A 22,029-nucleotide genomic window follows, 5' to 3' on the forward strand; every position below is an offset into this window, starting at 1 on the left:
TAATTTCATTGTCTCCTAGTCTTTGTACTTTTTGAAAGAGTGAAAAATCGATTCACTTCTACCCATTCTACACCACTCAGGATTTTATAAACCTCATCTCTTTTCCAAGCTGAAGAGCCCTAACCTCTGTAGCCATTCCTCACATTGGAGGAGTTCCATTCCTTTTATCATTTTTACAGTCCTCGCCCGCCTCAGGTGGCCTAATGGTCGGGCCACCCTTGTAAGTACCCACAAGAAGGAGAGTGATAAGAATATTGGATATCTGTTTAATGGAATGGATTGCTGCTTATAGGTGACCTTTTACTAAGCTGTATTAGGTGTAATGCGCTCCCAATTCAGCAAAAATCACCTAACACAGGATGCATTAAAGCATTCTGCATTAGTTTTGCCATCTACACACGCTGACCATGTGGTAATTTTATTTGGGGGGGAGGGGATATGTCAGAGGTGGAGAATGGGCATTGATGTGCTATTGAATTAGGGCCAAATTCTATAAAAGGCGCCTAAAACTCGGCAATGAAAAAAACACGCATTTAGTGTGATTCTATAAACTACACCTAAAGTTAAGCGTAATTTATAGAATATGTGCACATGCCGTTCTTGTGACTAAAATTTAGGTGCACCCATTTAGGCCACCTAAAGCCAGGTGTAAATATCTGCACCTAAATTAGGCGCAGATCGGGTGTATTCCTTAACAGTGTGCATAGGTTTTTGAAACACCCACAACCCGTCCATTCCACACCCATGGTCATGTCCCCTTTTTGACTGCATGCGTTAGACTTTACGCACACCACATTGTAGAATACGCCTAGAAAGTTGTGCGTGTAAATTCTAATTAATTAAAGCCAAATAGTGCCGCTAATTGGTTGTTAAGTACCAATTATCAGCGCTGATTGGCTTGCTAATCAATTGTGTGTGCAAAGTGGCCATGCGGCCAAATTAGTATGCACAACTTAAGGCACTATAAATAGAATTTTGGGGTTAATGGACTGACAGTAGTGCACACTAAGGGGCCCTTTTACTAAGGCACACCCAAAAGTGGCCTGCGCTGGTGTAGGCACGTGTTTTGGACCCACGCTGGTCCGTTTCCTGAGCGCACCTGGGAAAAAATGAATTTTTTTTTTGTGCCGGAAAATGGACATGCGGCAAAATGAAAATCAGCATGCATCCATTTTTGGCCTGAGATCTTAATGCCACCCATTGACTTGACTGTAAGGTCTCACACGCTAACTGGGCAATAAGTGTCCAGCGAATGTCAACTGCCGATTACTGTCGGGTAAGCACCCCGTGGTAGAAAATAGAAAATATTTTCTACCATGTGTTTTGGGCGCACGCCAAAAATGGAATTACCACCCGTGGCATGCGGTAGCCAGGCGGTAGTGCCAATTTGATACGTGTTGGACACACATAGGCACCTGTGCGCCTTAGTAAAAGGGCCCCTAACGAATAATGCTGACTTAATGCGGAAGCCCTTACTGCCTCCAAAAATAGCAGGCAGAAAGGGCTCCTGCAGTAAGAGCTCCCGCGTTGATTTTTTTAATGGCTGAGCGCTAATGCTAACATTAGTGCATGGCCCCCAAAAATATAATAAAAATGGCCAATTTTATAGCTGCACTAGAAATGGGCTTAGCATGCAGGACAGACCTACAAAAGGGCTCACTAAGACCATTTTGTTGCTCAGTTTAGTAAAAAGAAAGCCCCATAGAGATTTTCAACTCCCTGTTCATCAGAAATTTGGCGACCCTTTCTTCAAATAGTGGAAAGCACAAGGTGGATGAGGAGAGTTTCCATTGAGAGGTCGCAGTAGGAGGGCTGGAGGATTAATTCTGGATTCAAGGAAAAGGGGGCGGGGCAAGTTTGATACGCAGTGTAAGAAAACAGCGGTCACATTTCAGATTTATTTAGGGGCCCTTTTACTAAGCCACGGGAAGCACTAACCCGTGCTTACCACAGGTTAAAAAGCATTTCTGCAGGGCATGCTCAGGCGTCCTGCGGTGGTTTTTGGATCAGCGCGTATTTCCCACGCACTAAAAAATGCATTTTATTTTTTAGCGCTGAGGGCATGTTTAGGACTGGAGAGTAGGTGTGTTCTGTGCTAATCGGTTTGCACAGCTACATTGGCGTGCCCCCACCAATTAGTGTGTGAATAGTGTGAGGGATCTTACCACCTAGAAAAATAGGTGTCAATAAGAGTTCCCACACTAATGGCCACATATTAATGGGGAAATTAGCATGTGGCCATTAATAGAGAAAATGGAAAATGCAGCCATTTTACAGCCACGCTAAAAACAGCCTCAGCCCTACACTAGTGAAAGCACCGGATACTTTTTAGTGCAGCTTTGTAAAAACACCCCTTAATATACTGCAAAGAACAGAATATCTTAGCAATTTACACAAAATAACAATAATCAGGTCAACATTCAAAGCAATGGCATAGCCAGACCTTGACATGGGGGAGGGGTCCGGAGCCCAAGGTGGGCAGCACATTTTGGCCTGTTTCCCCACCGCTCCCCCCACCGCCGCTGCCTCACATACTTTGGCTGGCGTGGGTCCCCTTCCCCCGCCAGCTGAAGCATTTGTCCAGTGCTGATCCCTGCCGCATTGCCTGCCCTGCTCTTCCCCCCCCCCACACACACACACACACATTGCGTACACACTCGTTTTAATGAAACTGAATATGCACAGTGTCGCGCATGCTCAGTTTCACTAAAACAAGCATGCACGTGACGTGAGGGGAAGAGTAGGGCAGGCAATGTGGCGGAGAGCCAGAGACCAGCACTGGACAAACACTTCAGCTGTTGGAGGTTGGGGACCCCCAGCCAAACCAGGGGCCCCAGGGCCAATTTAGGGGGACCCTGGATGCCCCCCCCCCCCCCCCCCCCGTAGCTATGCCACTGATTCAAAGTGATTTAACCAGTCAGAAATGGCTCCTGGCCAGTTAAATTGTCAGTTTGGGGCTAACTGGTCATTTTCAGTGGCACTTAACTGGCTAGTGCCTATCTCACAACTGGCTATTTTGAGGGAGAGGAGTCAGCACTTGGCTGATTAAGTGATGATATTCAGCCCTTAACTGGCCAAGGGCATTAAAGTCAGTTCTATCTTTATGTGGTGCTCTGTATCTGATTAAGTGCTGAATATCACACTTAGGGGGGGTGGAGGAGTAGCCTAGTGGCCAGTGCAGCAGACCCTGATCCTGGGGAACTGGGTTCAATTCCCACTGTAGCTCCCAGTGACTCTGGGCAAGTCACTTAACCCTCCATTGTCCCAGGTACAAATAAATACATGTATATAATATGTAAACCACCTTGAATGTAGCTGGAAAAACCACAGAAAGGCAGTATATAATTCCCTTCCCCTTTTACTAAGCTGCGGTAACATTTTTAGCTCACGGAAGAAATCAGCTTGCGGTAAAAGCCAAGACGCCCATTATATTCCTATAGGCATCTCAGCGTTTACTGCCAGCTGATTTCTACAACGAGCTAAAAATGCTACCGCAGCTTAAAGACTCCATTAACTGTGTAAGCTTTAGCCAGCTCCGCAAACCCGATACTCAATGCTGAATCCTGGCCAGAGTCCTCAAAACACTGAGGACTGCAAGCTGAATATCAACCCCAATACTAAAAAGAATGGGAAAGGAATACTCCTAGGGAGGCCTAAATTACAATAGAATATAACATTATCATGAAAGCAGGAAAGGGATTAGAGGATAGAATTACTCTAAAACACACAAGGAAGGGAGGCTGTGCAAGAAAGTAAAGACAGACATAAGTGAATTTTACTGCTCAGCATCATGTTTGCAGACTAAATTATGATCCATGTTATGCAGTCCTAGAAGGGGCTACATTTTAAGAAGCTTTGAACTTCTTAAATGACAATTTTTGAAGTGTACACAGTGGTTTTATGTTATGCTTTCCATAAATAGTGAGGGTATCCTGCTTTTAACTGTCAGTTTTAGCTAGTTCTGCGATTGCTTAATTAATGCTTCCATGGCTTGCACTCTGTCAGGCTTTATACTAAGCTTTGTTTGTTCCCACGTGGCATGTGCACTGGCCTCAGGAGAGCCCAGAGCATTCATTTATTATGCAATAAAGCACCCTCATCAAAATCATATTACTGCTCAGTTCACAATAATCCAAGAGATAATATACATTATGCCCGATAAGCAAAGACCTGAAGTTATCGCTCTGCCCATCTCTGCTACTAGCGGGCTGCCTGTTATAATAATATTTCTAATAAAATGTAACTTAGGATGCAGCTCTCAGTGGCAGTATTAATTTCAGTTCCTGAGCTTGACCTTGGTTTTTCAGACAGGGCTCGGGAATGCTGTGAAAACAATGCCACAGCCTATTGAAAGCAGTGCTGAGTGGCAAGATCTCTGTGGCATTAATGTTCAGGAGGAATGAAGGAAAACTCTGGAATGAGAGGGCATAGGATAAAATTTAAGAGGTTATAGGCTCAAGAGTAATCTAAGGAAATGCTTTTTCACAGAAAAGGTGGTAGACATGTGGAATTGCCTCCCAGTGGAGGTGGTAGAGACAAGGACAGTGTCTGAATTTAAGAAAGCATGGGACAGGCACTTGGAGATCTCTTAGGGAAAGAAGGAGATAGAGGCTGAGGGTGGGCAGACTAGAAGGGCCATTTGGCCCTTATCTGCCATCATGTTTCATGTTTTTAAGCGTCAGAATGTACATATGCCAATTTCAAGACGATCCGGCAACCCTCAGGTGGAGGAATGCTGGCTTCGGCCTAACCACTGGTAAGCCTTTCCTCAGCTGAGAGGTGCCCAGCTCTACCACTGGCTACCTTTCAGATGCTGTGGAGGACTTGCAGCTCATCTGCATATCCTTTACAGCCTTCTCCAGGGTGACTCCCAGGTCCACCCCGATCTTCCCAGGGCCCTCGCTCCAGGTGCCCAGGGTTTCCAGGTGCTTTTTGGCTAGGATCAGGCGACCCTCAGGGGGAGGAATGCTGGCTTCAGCCTAACCCCTGGTAAGCCTTTCCTCAGCTGAGAGGTGCCCAGCTCTACCACTGGCTGCCTTTCAGGTGCTGTGGAGGACTTGCAGCTCATCTGCATATCCTTTACAGCCTTCTCCGGGCCCAGGTCCACTCCGATCCACTCAGGGCCTCTGCTCTAGGCGCGCGAGGCATTTTTCTCTTTACATTTATTTTTCTCCCATTTACTACTTATGGCTCCAGTACACTTTTTCTTCCTGGTACTGTCCCTTCCTAATCTGTTTCTCCATCTGAAACCACTGTACACTGCAGGAACACATTGTCCATCCTCTGTATTCATCATCTCACCATCTCTTTTTTCCTCTTCCTTTTTCTCAGCTCTCAACCTTCAACATTTCCTTCCTTCCATTCATCCATCTCCTTTCTATCTGAGTACATCTTGCCTTCGTCACTGTCGTCATACCTCTCCTACTCTTCTCCGTACTCTCTTGCTCCTTCTCCTGCTCTCTGCTGGGGGCATTAATCCCAATCCTGGTCCTCCACATCAGCTCTCATCCTATTTGTGCAGGTCACACCGTGATATCTCCAATCTAATTTCTGTTCCTCTCCTCCCCCCTTCTTCCCTGCCTTTCTTTTGCACTCTGTGGAATGCCTGCTTTGTCTGTAACAAACTTTCCTACATCCATGACCTCTTTATCTCTCGTACTCTCCATCTGCTTGCCCTAACTGAAACTTGGCTTTACCCTGAAGACTCTGCTTCAGTCGCAGCCCTATGCCATGGAGGTTATCTTTTCTCCCATACTCCTCACCCGTTTGGCCGCGGAGGTGGTGTCAGGCTACTACTTTCACCCTCTTGTAGATTTCAACCTCTTCTTCTACCTCAATCTCACTGTTTTTCTTCCTTTGAAGTCCACTCCATCTGTCTATTTGCTCCTCTGCCTCTCCGAGTAGCAGTCATTTATCGACCCCCTGATAAGTCCTTTTCTTCTTTTCTCACTGACTTTGATGCCAGGCTTTCCTTCTTTCTTAAACCTTCATCTCCTTCTCTCATTCTTGGGGATTTTAACATTCATGCTAATGATCCCTCTGACTCTTATGCTTCTCAGTTTCTTGCTTTAACATCCTCTTTCAATCTTCAACTGTGCTTTACTGCCCCCACTCACCAGAATGGCCACTGTCTTGATCTTATCTTCTTCTCAAACTGCTCACTCTCCAGTTGCTGTGCCTCAACTCTTCCCCTCTCTGACCATCATCTGATGTGCTATTTTACTGTTAAACTCAGTTATTAGTAACTAGGTCTCACTGCATAAAATGGGACCTGTGCTAAAATAACACGAGTCTGTTGTAAAATAACATGGCTTAACGGTAGCCCATGTTGTTAACACTGCCCCTTATTGAAAACGCACCCAACAGTTAATGCAGACGTTTTGGAATTATGATGTATTAATTTTGGCTATTAGTGCACTATTAATGCAAAAGAAACTGCAAAACCTTAATGCACCTTAGCAAATGGTGGTGGTGGTGGGGGGGGGGGGGGTAAGATTGTTTGCAGATCATAAAATTTACAAATAGATTTCTCTCTAAGCTTGTCTTGAAGTTCACCCAGTTTTTACAAACTAAGGGTCCCTCTTACTAAATCTTAGCATGTGGTAATAAAATTAGGATGTGCTAAATGCTCAAAACCCATGTTAAACTTATGGGCTTCTTAACATTTAGCGCACGCTAATTCCATCAGTGTGCCCTAAGCTTTAGTAAAAGGGCCCCTAATTATTTACTTTCCATGGAACAATCAAAAGAATTGCTTATAATTCTTTATATTGTCGCGTCTGTGGAATGAACTGCCAAAAATGGTGAAAACAACTCACAATCACCTAAAATTCAGAAAATTATTAAAGACTCACCTATTCGGAAAGGTGTATCCGAATGACCCAACTTAAATGCCTCAACCCTGCAACACTTCACTATCAAAGATCGTATTGGACATTATCAAACCCTTCTACCCTAACCCAATTTGACTGTATCTTATCTTCTCTATCCCATTATAACATCTTTTCTACTTGTTCCCTACCGGACTTGGCGAATGCCTTTACGGTATTATGTAAGCCACATTGAGCCTGCAAATATGTGGGAAAATGTGGGATACAAATGTAACAAATAATAATAATATAAAGAAACTGCAAAGTGAAAATGTGTTAGAATCTGCAGAATATTTGTGAACAAATTTGTAAACTTACTTTCTTATAACACTTCTGGTTAAACAAAATAGACCTTCGCAGAAGAACAATAGTGCATGTTGCTATGTAGAATGCAAACCCAGTAGAAGAATGGTTCTCAGCCCAGTCTTTGGGATAGTCTGGTTTTCAGGATATCTATAATATGCATAAGGTAGATTTGAACACATTTTATTTAGGATTTTGCTCACACCTTTTTCAGTAGTTGCTCGAGGTGAGTTACATTCGGGTACACTGGGTATTTCTCTGTCCCTGGAGGGCTCACAATCTAATTTTGTACCCGAGGCAATGGAGGGTTAAGTGACTTGCCCAAGATCACAAGGAACATTGTATGCAAACCTATATCATGCATATTCATGTGAATATCCTGGAAGCCAGACTGGCTGAATGTGTCCCAGGACAGTGTTACGAACCCTTGCAATAGACCATGGCAACTCTTCTCGAGCACCTTTAGTACAACGTCTGAAAAGAGGGAAGCTCAAAACAAGCAAAATAATGTAGCATTCCTCTTGCTCTTTTCTCGGAGCTCTTGCTGGTGACTTTACAGGTGAATAGGTGCTTTTGGAAGGCTTAGTACAACAGCCGTGAATCATTCGTGGCTGTTCATTTACTACTAAAATTTTGAAATACATCTGCCACCTCCAGCCAGGTTCGGAAGCAGGCCAGCCCTTTGTCTCGAATCTGCTTTCTTCCTTTGTCAGTAATGACTTCTCCATTTTGTTTCACTATCACCAGTTTGGGAACAGTTGTTACGCTGTACTTTTTCTTCAAGTCACTGAAAATGAGAAAAAAAACCACTTAGCCAAAGGGAACAAAATCCTTCAGAAGTCTTCCTCATTGTTCAGCAATGGGTATAATGGATGGATATAAATCTTGGCTCACTGCTTTTCCTGCTATCACATATCAAAATTGGATACAAATAAAGCTTTACCTGGAAAACACTCAGAATCATATATTTAGAAAGCAGACACTGGGAAAGGAGCAGGGCTGCTGTCACTGACTTTGAAGATGTTGTATAGGTTGGTGGGTTATAGACTTTTTTTTTTTAATTATTGTTGAATGGATGGAATAAAGGCTCAATTCTGCATTAAAGAGAGTGAGGCAGGGAGGAACTTTGCCATTAAAATATTCATGTATTATTGCATTTTTAAAATATGTTTACATCTTTTTTTATTATTAAAGCTTCAAACCACAGAGAACCAAGATACATGAACAGTTTCTCCATCATACACAGCAATGATCAGAAGCCACAATTACATTTTTATTATCCACCCCCTAACCCTTCCTCCTCCCTCACTATCCTTCCACCCCACCACCTCATAAATTGAAATTCAAGGTTAAATGTCCAACAAATAGCTGCATTTTTTAAAAATATATACAGTGCAATCCGCTTAAGTCAGTGGCGTACCAAGGGGGGCGGTGGGGGCGGTCTGCCCCGGGTGCACGCCGCTGGAGGGGTGCCGCAGCACGCGCCTGTCTGCTCCCAGTTCGCTACGCTCGCTAAATTCTCTCGTTCGCTGCAGCTCCCTCCTTCTGCCCCGGAACAGGTTACTTCCTGACATCCAGTGGCCTCCAGATAGGCCCGCACGGTGTTGAGACTCTCCAGCACTCTTGCAAAAGTGACAGGAGGTTGTTGAATTTCGTCAGCATGTGCCTTGCTGCTCATTTAATCATCTGTTTCATCATCAGCCGTTGTTGCCTGCGTGTAGGCGCATATCTGGACATCAGTGCTGTCATCAGCTGTTTGTAGATCGTAATCAACAGCTACATAGTGATGAAACTCCTCTTCAGTAACACCGGCTGGGATGTCAATAGCCTGTTCATCTGACGCGTTTGCAACAACTGTATCTGCTTCGTCCCTCTCCACATCCCTTACAAAGCTTGTCCGCTTATAGCAGTTCACAATGGTTGCCTGTGTAACATGATTCCAGGCTACTTTCTGCATATGTAGGGAATCCAACAGTGATAGATTACGAGCCAGTTCAACAGCACGTTTATCCTTGCCAGTCTGGTCATCCATAATGCTCATCAGATGACGTAGAACAAGAGCCCGATAATGTTGTTTGAAATTGGCTATTATGCCCTGATCAATAGGTTGGATCAGAGATAGTGTTTGGTGGCAGGAAGACCACCTAGACGTTAGCCTGACATCATCACTTTGTGCAGCACAATTATCACAAAGCAACAAAATCTGACACTTTTCTGCCCGCATTCTAGTATCTAACTTCTTTAGCCACTGCTTCCAAATTTCCCCAGTCATCCATGAATTTGCGCTAGCCTCGTATGACACAGGAAGTTGCTTAACATTCTTGAAGCAACAAGGGCTGTTTGCTAATTCCAATGACGAGTGGTTTATTGGAAGGGCAAATTAAATTAGCTAAATGTTCTGAAGCTATTCAGTTGAAGTTGGAACAACTGGAAAATTAAATGAGAGCTTGCAATCTTCGGTTTCTGAGTCTTCCTAAAATTCAGATATTATCAGCTAGGGAATTGTTTAAAAAGTATATGTTAGAGATCTTGAAATTACCTGTGGAGTCATTTCCACCAATAAATAAGATCTATTACCTTCCTCATAAGATTGGGAACATCTAGAGTGGACTTAAATGCTGGAGTAGAAGTTGTCTCCGCTGACATTTTAAATGTGACCGAGTTTTTGGAGACCTCTCAGGACTTGGTAAAAATCCGTGCAACACTGTTGGTGTCCATGTTTGAATCTGGCAAGAATTTAATTTTGCGACTGTTTTTAAAAAATAGAATGACTTTGTATATGTGCCAGAAAATATGTTTTTTTCCTGATGTGGGCTGGAAAACCCCACAGAGACGTAAGTCTTTCCTGGATCTCCACCCATGAGTTCAACAAAATGGTGGTTAATTTTTCTTGTGATTTCCAGTGAAGAGTTTGGTTAAGTTTCAAAATGTTAGATATATGTTTTATGACCTAGTACATTTAAAACAATTTCTTGATAATAAATTTCCCTTGTAGTAGGTGACTGTCAGCGGCAAAATCGAAAAAGAAGGACGCCCATCTTCTGACACAAATCGGGAGATGGGCGCCCTTCTCTCAGGGTCGCCCAAATCGGCATAATCGAAAGCCGAATTTTGGCGCACTCAACTGCTTTCCGTCTTGGGGACAACCAAAGTTCACGGGGGCATGTCAGCAGTGTACCGAAGGCGGGACGGGGGCATGGTTAAGAGATGGGCATCCTCGTCCGATAATGGAAAAAAGAAGGGCGTCCCTGACGAGCATTTGGCCGACTTTACTTGGTCCAATTTGTTTCGATAATACGGGATGCCCCGCCCCTTCGCGGGGACATCCTCAGAGATGGGCACCCTTAGAGATGGGCGTCCCCGTTCGAAAATGCCCCTCCACGCCCCTTATTTAGAGAGATTAAGAGGTATATTATAATCAGGCATTAAGGGGCTCTTTTACTAAGGTGACCTGAAAAATGGCCTGCGGTAGTGTAGACACGTGTTTTGGGTGCACGCAGAATCATTTTTCGGCACACTTGTAAAAAATGCCTTTTTTATATTTGCTGAAAATGGACATGCGGCAAAATGAGAATTGTTGCGTGTCTATTTTGGGTCTGAGACCACACCACCAGCCATTGACCTAGCAATAAGGTCTCACACTGTAACCGGGCGGTAATGGTCTACGCGTATAAAATGCCAATTAACGCCTGATTACCACCCATGCACGGGCGCATCTGGCGCACATAGCAGACGCGCGTCAAAAATGAAATTACCACAAGGGCCATGTGGTAGCCAGACAGTAACTCAAAATTCATGCGTGTTGGGCGCACTTAGGTGCCTATGCGGCTTAGTAAAAGGACCCCTTTGATTGTCATTCTTGTTTAGACCATAATTTAAGAATATATTTTTTATTTAATGTAATATCTCTCTGTGATTACTGTGGGATCCCTTCTTTCAGAACTACAAGAGAATCATTATATCGCTTATTAAGTTGCATTTGTTTCTGGAACTGTATAGAAGGTAGATTCCTTTTTTCCTTTCTCACCATCTGTAAAACTTGTTATTTATTTGGTTATGCATGAATAATCTAATAAAAATAAAATAAAAAAAAGAAATGAAAGATTGTGGGTATGGAATTTCTAGAGCATTGTGTGCAAGATAATGGGAAACTCTGCTCTTTGATCTGGGAGACAACTATGCATATTTTCAATTAAAACACTATCAGGCTTATTTTCGAAAGTGAAGGACGCCCATCTTTCGACACAAATCGGAAGATGGGCATCGTTCTCACAGGGTCGCCCAAATCAGCATAATTGAAAGCCAATTTTGGGTGTCCCCAACTGCTTTCCGTCACAGGGATGACCCAAGTTCACAGGGGCTTATCGGAGGCATAGCGAAGGCGGGACTTGGGCGTGCCTAACACATGGACGTCCTCGACCCGTAATGGGAAAAAAAAAAGGGCATCCCTGACGAACACTTGGACGACTTTACCTGGTCCTGTTTTTCTTACGACCAAGCCACAAAAAGGTGCCCGAACTGACCAGATGACCACCGGAAGGAATCGGGGATGACCTTCCCTTACTCCCCCAGTGATCACTAACCCCCTCCCACCATCAAAAAACATCTTTAAAAATCTTTTGTGCCAGCCTCTATGCCAGCCCCAAATGTCATACTCAGGTCCATCGCAGCAGTATGCATGTCCCTGAAGCAGTTTTAGTGGGTGCAGTGCACTTCATGCAGGTGGACCCAGGCCCATCCCCCCTCTACTGTTACACTTGTGGTGGTGAATGTGAGCCCTCCAAAACCCACCACAAACCCACTGTACCCACATCTAGGTGCCCCCCTTCACCCATAAGGGCTATGGTAGTGGTGTACAATTGTGGGTAGTGGGCTTTGGGTGGATTTGGGGGGGGGGGGGGTCAGCACACAAGGTAAGGGAGCTATGTACCTGGAAGCAATTTATGAAGTCCACTGCAGTGCCCCCTAGGATGCCCGGTTGGTGTCCTGGCATGTCAGGGGGACCAGGGCACTAAGAATGCTGGCTCCTCCCATGACCAAAAGGCTTGCATTTGGTCATTTCTAAGATGGGCATCCTTGGTTTCCATTATCGCCGAAAATCAGAAACGACCAAGTCTAGGGACGACCATCTCTAAGGACAACCTAAATTTCAGGATTTTGGCGTCCCTGACCGTATTATCGAAATGAAAGATGGACATCCATCTTGTTTTGATAATACGGGTTTCCCCGCTCCTTTGCTGGGATGTTTTGCGAGGACATTCTCAGCAAAACTTGGGCGTCCCTTTCGATTATGCCCCTCCACATTACCTCCTTAAGACCCTGGTCTCTTTCAGCTGGTTTTGTTGCTAAGTTGAAAGATCTTTTCCATACCCATGGTGGGGACCCTCCTTCAATCTCCTCTTTACATAAAGCTCTTTGGAAATTGCGACCTCATAAGATATATGATAACCTCCTCCTAGCATGGGAAGCAGAAATAGGTGTGTGGGGGGGGGGGGGGGGAGTAATTTTGTTTTTTCTACCATAATGAAATGGATTTTCCAAGTCTTTTTTTGGTGCTGACTAGATGGAGTGCATGTATAGGATTCTTCACAAGGCTTAACTTTCCCCATATCGCATATCTAAGAAGGGGAACTCTAACCTCATAAAATGCATTAAATATGGGTATACTTAGGAGACTTGGGGCATATGTTTTGACATTGTCCTTTGATCCGTTCTTTTTGGGGTGCCATTGTTCATTATCTATCTAGTCTCACTAGCCAAGCTATATCCTTTAATCAGTGGGGTCTGGTGCTTGCCAACAGAAGATGAAGCATAGTTGAAATGCACTACCCAGAAAACACAAAGAAATGTAACAGACAGTACTATATAATATCAGCATACATGGGAAAGCATTTCATGGTAGTCAGTCCTCCAGCAGTTATGTTTTATTACTACTACTACTACTAAAACTACTTATCATTTCTGTAACGCTACTAGATGTACGCAGCGCTGAACACTAAATATATAAAAGACAGTCCCTGCTTGACAGAGCTTACAATGTAATCAAGACAGACAAATAGGACAAATAAGGGATTAGGGAATTACTTATGGTGGGAATGATAAAACAGACATGGCTACTGAACAAGTGACTAGGAGTTTTAAATGTGATTTTTTTCTGGGATATCTGAAAATTACCACCCAGGGTAATTAAGTAAAGTATAATTCCCTCTTTCACTCACCAAACCAATCTACCACATATGCACAGAAGTCTGAGTTCCACTGAACTAGTGTAGCAAACTCCAGAACTAATACTCACTGTTTATATGGGTCATGCCAAGGCAATGCTAACCAGTCCCCATGCATGTCATGCATGTAGTCCACCATATCCTCCGGGCTTTTATCTGATGAGATAAAGATAATCTCAAACTGGGCAGGGGGCTCTGACTCCTCCAACAGCTCAGTGTAAAAATCGCACAGTATAGGTGTGAAATCTCTACAAGGAGAGCACCAGCCACCTGAGAAATACAACCCCACTATTTTGTTTTGTAAAGCTTCTTCAGGATCCACCTGTTCCCCGTCTTTGTTTATCAGGATCCTGCCACAAAATAAATCCATTTCTCAAGAAGGAATGAAATAGGGTCAGTCATAAATGTTAGTACAGAATTAGGATAATGGGAACTTGTCTTTTTCTCTTTCACCTTCTACCATTCGATGTATGACAAGAATTTTTCAAAGTCTTCTAAGAAAGGTCTTGTAAACGTCTTGCAACTCATTAACACTGCAAAAAAAATGCATATAAAACTAGGTCAAATAGGAATGTTAATGATTCTGAACATTAGTACCAAATATGCAGCACAGAAATTAGGGGGCGAGTTATCAGTGTGGACTGCCGTTAAGATGTGTTATTTTACTGTTAACTCCAGTTACTAGTAACTAGTAGTCTCATTGCATAAAATGGGACCCTTGCTAAAATAGCACGAATTAGTGGTAAAATAACATGTCTTAACAGTAGCCCACATTGATAACCACACCCTATACTTAAAAGGTGGCACTTATAATCATGTGGGTCAGATTTACTTTCTTCCATAGATGTAAAATGGAAATGACTGCATAGCAAACAGACTGTACCAGACAAAAATATTGGGAGCCCAGCCCTTTGAGAATTCTGATTTATAATACACTTGGGTTAGGTTTTCCCTTGTTCCTACTATATACCCTAATCCTCTATCAACATGCCCGATTCCTGCATTCCTCCTAATATCAACTACTATTAGTACCTTCTTATCAACTCTGTTTTGAATCCATCTGCACATCAATTTTTAGCATACTACGACCTGTGCTTTGGAATTCTTTGCCATTTGACGTAAGACTTGAATCATCTTAACAAAAATTTAAGTGAAATTTAAAAAATTATTACTTTAAGAAAACATTTGAAAGTGAATATTGACTTTTAGTACATTTCAGTACAGTGAATGATGATGGATTTCTTGAGACTTTAAAGTAATCCAACAGTCTATTCCTCTTTCCTAAACTTTATTTTTAAATTGTATTTCTTTTCTTTTAAAACTTTTATATTATACAGTGCTAAGATGGTATATCAATTGGTGGTATATCAAAAATTGAATAAACCTTGAAACTTGAAAGAAACAATATTTATTATTTCATTTGATATACAGTCATTGCTATTAAAAAGTCACAGCGGTTTACAAAATACTAATAATTATCGAAGAAAGGAACAGCATAATTAAAAAGACAGAAAACATTCAGCCAAAAAAAAAAAATCAGCTCCACGCACACATAATCATGGTTTCGTAATTCTGATCTGCTGAGAACAGAGTCTCGGGTAACACCAACATCAGAAAGGGAGTTAAAGGTTCTGAATACAAACTTTTATGGGAAGCCAATGAAGACAGACAGAGGAGGGGAAATTGGGTCAGTTCTTTGAGCCTTACACACAAAAACGAACAGCAGTATTTTGAAGAGTTTGAAGATGATGAATTTGATATGCGGAAAACCCAGAGAGAACGACCTTACAATAATCCAATCTGGAAATCACAAACACATGGATAAGGTACGTAAAGAGGGGAAGATCAAGAACTTAGAGATGGCACAGAGACGGCGAATGGAAATTAATGCATAAATCTGCATATGGATGTTTTTCTAACAAAAGAATCCAAATTGGTATTTTTAAAAACAATTTTCAGATGTTTTTCTATGAACTCTAATCAGAAGTGCATTCAAATCACAAGAGGGTATGCCTTGGGCAGGTTAAGGGCGGGATATTTTTCTGTCATAATGAAACAAAACAAAAACATCTAGGGCTTTAAGTTGGACGTTTTGGTCTAGACCTGTTTTATTAATGAATAAGCCATAAAAAAGTGCCCTAAATGACCAGATGACCACTGCAGGAATAAAGGATTGACACCCCCTTACTCCTTCAGTGGTCACTGACCCCCCTCCTACCCCGCAAAGATGTAAATGCAACAGTATATACCAGCCTCTAGGACAGCTTTAGATGATAAGGCCATTCCTATTAGAGCAGCAAGCAGGTTCCTGGAAGAGCCTAGTGGTCGGTGCAGTGCACTGTAGAGAAGGTGATCCAGGCCCATAATCCACTCTATTACACTTGTGGTGGAAAGTGTCAGCCCCCCAAAACCTACTATAACCACATATAGGTGACATCTGCAGCCATAAGAACTATTGTAGAAGTGTATAGTTGGGCAAAGTAGGATTTTCGTGGGTTTTAAAGGGCTCACCATACAATATAAGGGGGTAACCTGGGATGTGTACCTGGGACCTTTTATGTGAATTCCACTGCAGTGCCCCACTACTCTTCTGGGATGCCTGTGTAACCAGTGTACTAAGAAAGCTGATTCCTCCTATGTCCCGAGACTGGGTGGCTCAGCCGAGATTGGGTGGCAGAGCCGGTGGGGGGAAGCGGGGCTGGTGGTTGGGAGGCGGAGCTAGTGCTGGGCAGACTTCTATGGTCTGTGCCCTGAAAATGGCAGATACAAATCAAGGTAAGGTATACACAAAAAGTAGCACGTATGAGTTTATCTTGTTAGGCAGACTGGATGGACCGTGCAGGTCTTTTTCTGCTGTCATCTACTACGTTACCACGTTACTATGTCCCAATGGCTTGATTTTGTGCATTTTTCACTTGGACTTATTTTTTTAATGGTCCAAAAAGATAGACATGCTAAGCACAACAGCATTTAGCATATGATCATTTTCAAGGAAAAAGGATAGACATCTTTCTGGTTTGAAAATGGTCATTTTCACTACTTGATTTTTTTTTTTTACTTTTTCAGCAAAATGTCCGCAGGGATGGAAGCAGTTCTGCGAGGTTCCCGAGGGGATGGAAGCAGTTCTGTGGGGTTCCTATGGAGATAGAAGCAGTTCCTGCGGGGTTCCCGTGGAAGTGTAAACTGCCCCTGCAACAGCCTCTCACCTACTGAGTACCAAGTTCTTTGAGTGCTGTCTCCTCTTCCTCCTCCTCCTCCTCCTCCTCCTCCTCCTTGCTTTAACAGCTCAGATGCGAAAAGCTAAGGAGGTGGTAGAGACATAAATAGTGACAGAATTCAAAAAGGCATGGGATGAATACAGAGGATCTCTGATTAGAAAATGGAAGTTATAAAAAACCTAAACTTAAATTGCTGCATGTATGTGAATGTGTCGAGTGACGCTAAGATGGTGACACTAGCTGTGATGAACTAAGGCCAATACCGGATAGACTTGTTTGGTCTGTGTCTGGTTTGGGATGGACTAGAAAGGGCTTAGACAGCAGCTTCAGTGGCTGGAATATGACGACAGTGCTGGACAGACTTTTACAGCCTCTGTCCCGCAAATGAGAAGACAAATAGGCTGGAGTGGGCTTCACCGGCAACTCAAGCAGTTGGAACATAAAGATAGAGCCAGGTGAACTTCTATGGCCTATGTATCAAAAACGCCAGAGAAAGACCATAATCAAGTATATAATATCACGTTCATTGTTGATTTAATCATGAACTGATAATGAGTATGACTAATGGGCAGACTGGATGGACCATTCAGGTCTTTATCTGCCATCAGTTACAATGTTACTATTAATCCGCTCTACTCCTGGGCTGATGCACAGACCTCAGCTCTGACACAGGCATGAGCATCAGATGTTACCTGACCTACTGGCACATGCATGTGGCGACCTCTCAGCACACAGTGGCAGTGAATCAGAGACAAGTCTTAAATGTGCGCACCAGAGTGTTCCAAGTTCCGACTTATGTTCCTCTATTGCCTGCAGTGCTGCGGCTCAAACCCAGAGAGAGACCAAGAGAGCTGACCAGCATTTTTTTTAATGTACCATTAAATTCTCATGGGACTGTATGGGGACAGGTTAAATTCTTGTGGGGACGGATGGGGACAGGTTAAATTCTTGTGGGGACGGATGGGGACGGGTTAAATTCTTGCAGGGATGGGTAAGATTCCAGCAGCGACGCATGGGAATGGGTAAGATTTTTGTCCCTGTACAATTATCTAATTTAGACATCATATCGAAAATGCCCCTCCATATAACTTTGTAAGTCTAAGTGCTTTGAAAATATGTCTCCAAGTGTGATAAATAAATAAATAAAAGTTGTTTCACTTACATTTAATCTGATGTGTGAGCCTGCCTAGTCCCGATCTCTATCCTATCTGAATCAAAAGATGAACATGGTGCTCCTAATATGTTTTCTCTCTCTCTCTCTCTCTCTCTCTCTCCCCCCCCCCCCCCCCCCCCCCTCAGTACAGGTACAGTCCTGACTCACCCTCTTCCCCCACCCCATTATTCAGTCTCACTTCACAGCCCTCACCCTTTAAGTTTCTCACCCCAAAACCTCCATTGTTCACTCCCTCCTCCAAGGCAAAGATTCTCATGATTCACTCTACCACCTTTCTTCCCCCCAATTCATCTTTTCTCATTCGATATAGCTATTTTTCTCTCCTTTCCTACGTGGCCAATTCACTGAAATATGCTGTCCACACTCCTGTGTTTCTCACAAAACATAGCAAGAATATCACAAAAGTATGGGTCTCACACTGCTCCGAAGCCTATGTGAGTTTCTCAAACCATTACGCTCAATCACCTCATCCCAGTCTCCCTCCATTGATGCAAGAATAGCACAGGAATATGGGTTTGAACTCTAGCTACCATTCTAAAACTTCTGCCACCTCCGCACTCCATTTATCTGACCTCCTTCCAATGATACAATCCTCAAGTGCAAGAAGCGTGGAGATGTAAGCCTGCTCTCACAGGCCTCGTGAGGCCAATGAGTACAGATTCGCTCCCTGTACTCCCTAATGTAAGGATCATTAGGGAGGGTTTGTAGGAGAGTGGGTCTGGCGGAGAGCAAACAGTGCACTGCTTGGATGTTTGGAATATGACGATAGGGCCTAGCCAAATCCTTCAATACCACTGGGTCTGGGGTGGTCAGAAGCCAGGCTTTGGCATCTGACAAAAAAATAATCAAGAGTGTAGTACAGGGAGGAGAACTCTTCTCCAACCTGGTTCGGACCCAACATTTGGAAAACACTGGCATAGTGAAATGCAATAAAAAGAAAATGCAAATATTTTCTCAGCTTCCTGTCAATAAATCAGGTTTTGGATGTATTGTTTTACTCAAATATCAATTATAATTCAAACTGTACAATTTAAAGAGTCGTTTTACTAAGCTGCACTAGCAAATGGGGGACTTTCCTGTGTGCTAAGCCCATTTCTAGCACGGTCATAAATTCAGCCTTTTTCAATTATTTCTTTTTCTGGCCGTGCACTAATGTTAGAATTAGCATGCAGCCACTGAACAAAAATTAACGTGGGAGCCTTCACTGCCTCCTATATGAGGTGCTAAGGGCTCCCACGATGTCAATGTTATTTTGTGAGTACATGCGGTAGCTGAATAGCGCTTCCACACCCATTCTCCACCACTGACACACCCCTCCAAACAAAATAAAAACACTGCATGGTTAGCACGTACAAATGGCAAAACACTTAAACCCAGCTACTTTTCCTGCGTTAAGCATTCATTAGCGCTTAACACAGTTTAGAAAAGGGCCCCTCTATGAGAAATCAATTTATTTGTTCACCCTATGTATTGAAAATATGCACCGTCCCAAAATTTTATTACAGGCACAGTTAGACCATACTACACAACTTTTACGTTTCCTAACTGTACAACATTAAAAGAAAATTAAAGCAATCCTAACATGATTTACTCTCAAAGCACTAACTGATAGTTCAAGCTTCAAAGAAACATTACCGCTGTCATGTCCAGTGTTCTAACTTTCTAGGGACAATGCTATAAATTAATTTTGAAGTTCAGTCTGAAAAACATAATTAACAAAGGAGGTCCTTTTACTGAGCTGTGGTGAGTACTAGTGTGTGCTTCCCATGGGATACACTTGGACATCCTGCAGTAAATACCAAACCTGCATGCTGAAAAATATTTTTCATTTTATTGCGGAGGGGCGGGGGGGTGTGCCTGAGGTCAGAGAGTGGGCATTTCTGCACTAATCAGTTACCGCAGCCACATAACCGCATTGCTAATTAGCACAGGATTAACGCATGAGCCCTTACTGCCTACAAAATAGGTGTCAGTAAGTTCTCATAAGCTCATTTTTTCAAATGGCCGCTCACTAATCCAATGATTCTGAAACCTGGTCCTGGAGGCTCCCCAGCTAGTCAGGTTTTCAGGATATCCACAATGCATGTTCATGAGAGAGATTTGCATGCACTGCCTCTACTGCATGTAAATCACTTTCTACTTGACTCCTCCTGTCCCTGTGCACTAGCTAGATTTTCTTCCCACAGACGCAGAGTACAACGGCGTACCTACTTTAATTGCCACCCGGGGCGGAGCACCCCCTTCTCCAAGCACGGAGGGTGCACGGAGCAGGTACGCAGCTGTCGGCTCTGCCGGTCCCCTGTCCCGGTACAGGAAGTTGACATCTGAGGGGGCAGAGGACCAGCAGAGCCGACAGCCGCGCAACCCCTTGCTGCCTGCACCCGGGGCGGACCACACCCTCTGCCCCACCCTTGGTACACTAGAAACAAAGTGAGAAACCCCTTTACTGCATCTGACAAGATTCGGGTTAGGGAGCACACATTATGTTATGGCACACTGCTGAGGATACCACAAAGAAATTAAGGACACAAATACTTCTCTTTGATTTTATGATTTTTTAGTCCAGCTTTCCAAATAACACACATCATACAGAACTGAATACTTTTGTTTTAGTTCTTTGACTTTAAAAAAAACAAATGCTATTTACCTAAGAATGAGACCAACAAAAATGACAAAAACAAAAAAAGGATTATCCAAAACTTTCTAACTCACCATTAATTCACAAAGCTTCCAGATGTGAGTAAAAAGAGAGTAGGGCAGCCGCAGCATCCGATTCAGCCCCATGCCAGGCTGCCTCATTGTTTTTCAAAATCTTTTTGTGGTGTGGAATCCTTCTTCTCAGTCTGAAGGCTCCGAGCAGCGGCCACAGCTCCTGCCCTCGCTAGCATCAGCCACTCTCAGTTAGTTGCACTGGCTACCTGCAACTCCCATAATAAACCGAGGGAGGGGCTTTGGTACAGGAAGGCTCAGCTTTCACACGGTGACACAAAGAAAGGAGAGCCCAGATAAGGTGACCGGTAATGTCAGTGTCAAGGTGTTTTTCTTTCTTCACTCCCATTCCACAACTCTCTTAGATTTCATTGCCTATATCCTGAAATGGGAACGCACTGGGAACATGAGCCAGATGTCTGTGGGGAGTAACTCCTGCTTTTTCAGCTCCTGCTCCACAATGTGGAACTTTCACCACATAAATGTTTTTGAATTGGGTGTAGAAAATCAAGCACTGACCGACCTGTTGCTAATGCTTTGCACAGTGGTAACTGGTCAGAGTAGGCTCAGTAACCAAATCAATCCATCGATGAGATTTTTTGGTTTTGGGGCTTTGTCTTTGTTCTTTATAGTGTTTTTGCTTTCCTGACAAATTAGGAATTTTGAAAACTATACACTTCTGAATTTCAGTCAGTCTATCGCTTGAAAAAAATATGGCAGATCAGCTGGAATGTGGAAGTGAAAGGCTTTAAATCCATATTATGGGTGTATTGCTGTTCTGCTCCATTCCCAGTTCAGCTCAGCAGTGTAAACAGACAAGGCTGAGGACGCAGGTGCAGAGTTGTCTGGCAAGCTGGGACTTCTGACATTGCTGTGTCCCTCCCTCCACCACAGGAACAGCCTAGGGACCAACAATAGACCCAGACTAGCAAGAGCCCAAGGAGCAATAACACTCTGTGGAACAGCAGCCTTTGAGAACCACATGAACACACAGTACAGTGTTCCTCCCCCTTTCCCCATGGACTTCTTTATCCAGTAGATGGAAATTGAGTTGGGGGAGGAGAAAGGAAGGGAGGAGGTTCCCAAGGAAACAATCACTGTAACACTTATCTCTATATACCTGCTGCTGCCATCTGAGTCCAAGTGGAAGGCAGAGGAGGCAATGGGAGAATAAAATGAGGTGTAACAGTGGAAGCGAAGTAGGCAGCAGGGCTGTGAAACAGCAGGAGAGGGAGGAATGGAGATGACATATAGGCTGTGAGGAGGCAGTATAGCTATGAAAGGAGGGTAGATGGAGAGAGCAGGTGGCTATGAGATGAAAAATATCTTCTCATATAACTCTTTCTAGCACAGAGATAGGTACAGATGTGGATCACTTGAGATCTTTTTTCCCCCGAGTTTATTTCCTGTATAATCTGTGAGTTCCTCTTGACAGAGAAACCGTTTGGAGTATATTTCTTGCAGCCTCTACCCAATTTATCTCACCAGTTGCTAGTTGCCCTCAACTAACCCTATACATATATCTAAAATAA

At 43.4% G+C, this 22,029-nt stretch overlaps 1 protein-coding gene across 3 annotated transcripts; it reads right to left on the reverse strand.

The window, feature by feature from the left end:
- Window positions 1-7,571: 7,571 nt before the first annotated feature.
- Window positions 7,572-20,639, reverse strand: NXNL2 (nucleoredoxin like 2). 3 transcript variants are annotated; one of them, XM_030192336.1, is made up of 2 exons: window positions 13,468-13,766; window positions 7,572-7,959 (listed from the first exon to the last, which is right to left on the reverse strand). In XM_030192336.1, exons 1-2 carry the CDS (start codon window positions 13,764-13,766, stop codon window positions 7,788-7,790), a joined length of 471 nt encoding a protein of 156 aa, XP_030048196.1. In that variant the 3' UTR covers window positions 7,572-7,787. The 3 variants fall into 3 exon arrangements, 1 of the variants encoding a protein (XP_030048196.1); XR_003940821.1 differs by lacking the exon at window positions 13,468-13,766 and adding an exon at window positions 20,501-20,639 and having other exon boundaries at window positions 7,881-7,959; XR_003940822.1 differs by lacking the exons at window positions 7,572-7,959; window positions 13,468-13,766 and adding exons at window positions 13,853-13,929; window positions 20,501-20,639.
- Window positions 20,640-22,029: the final 1,390 nt, after the last annotated feature.

The sequence above is a fragment of the Microcaecilia unicolor genome, chromosome 2 (assembly GCF_901765095.1).
Source record: "Microcaecilia unicolor chromosome 2, aMicUni1.1, whole genome shotgun sequence".
NCBI lineage: Eukaryota > Metazoa > Chordata > Amphibia > Gymnophiona > Siphonopidae > Microcaecilia > Microcaecilia unicolor.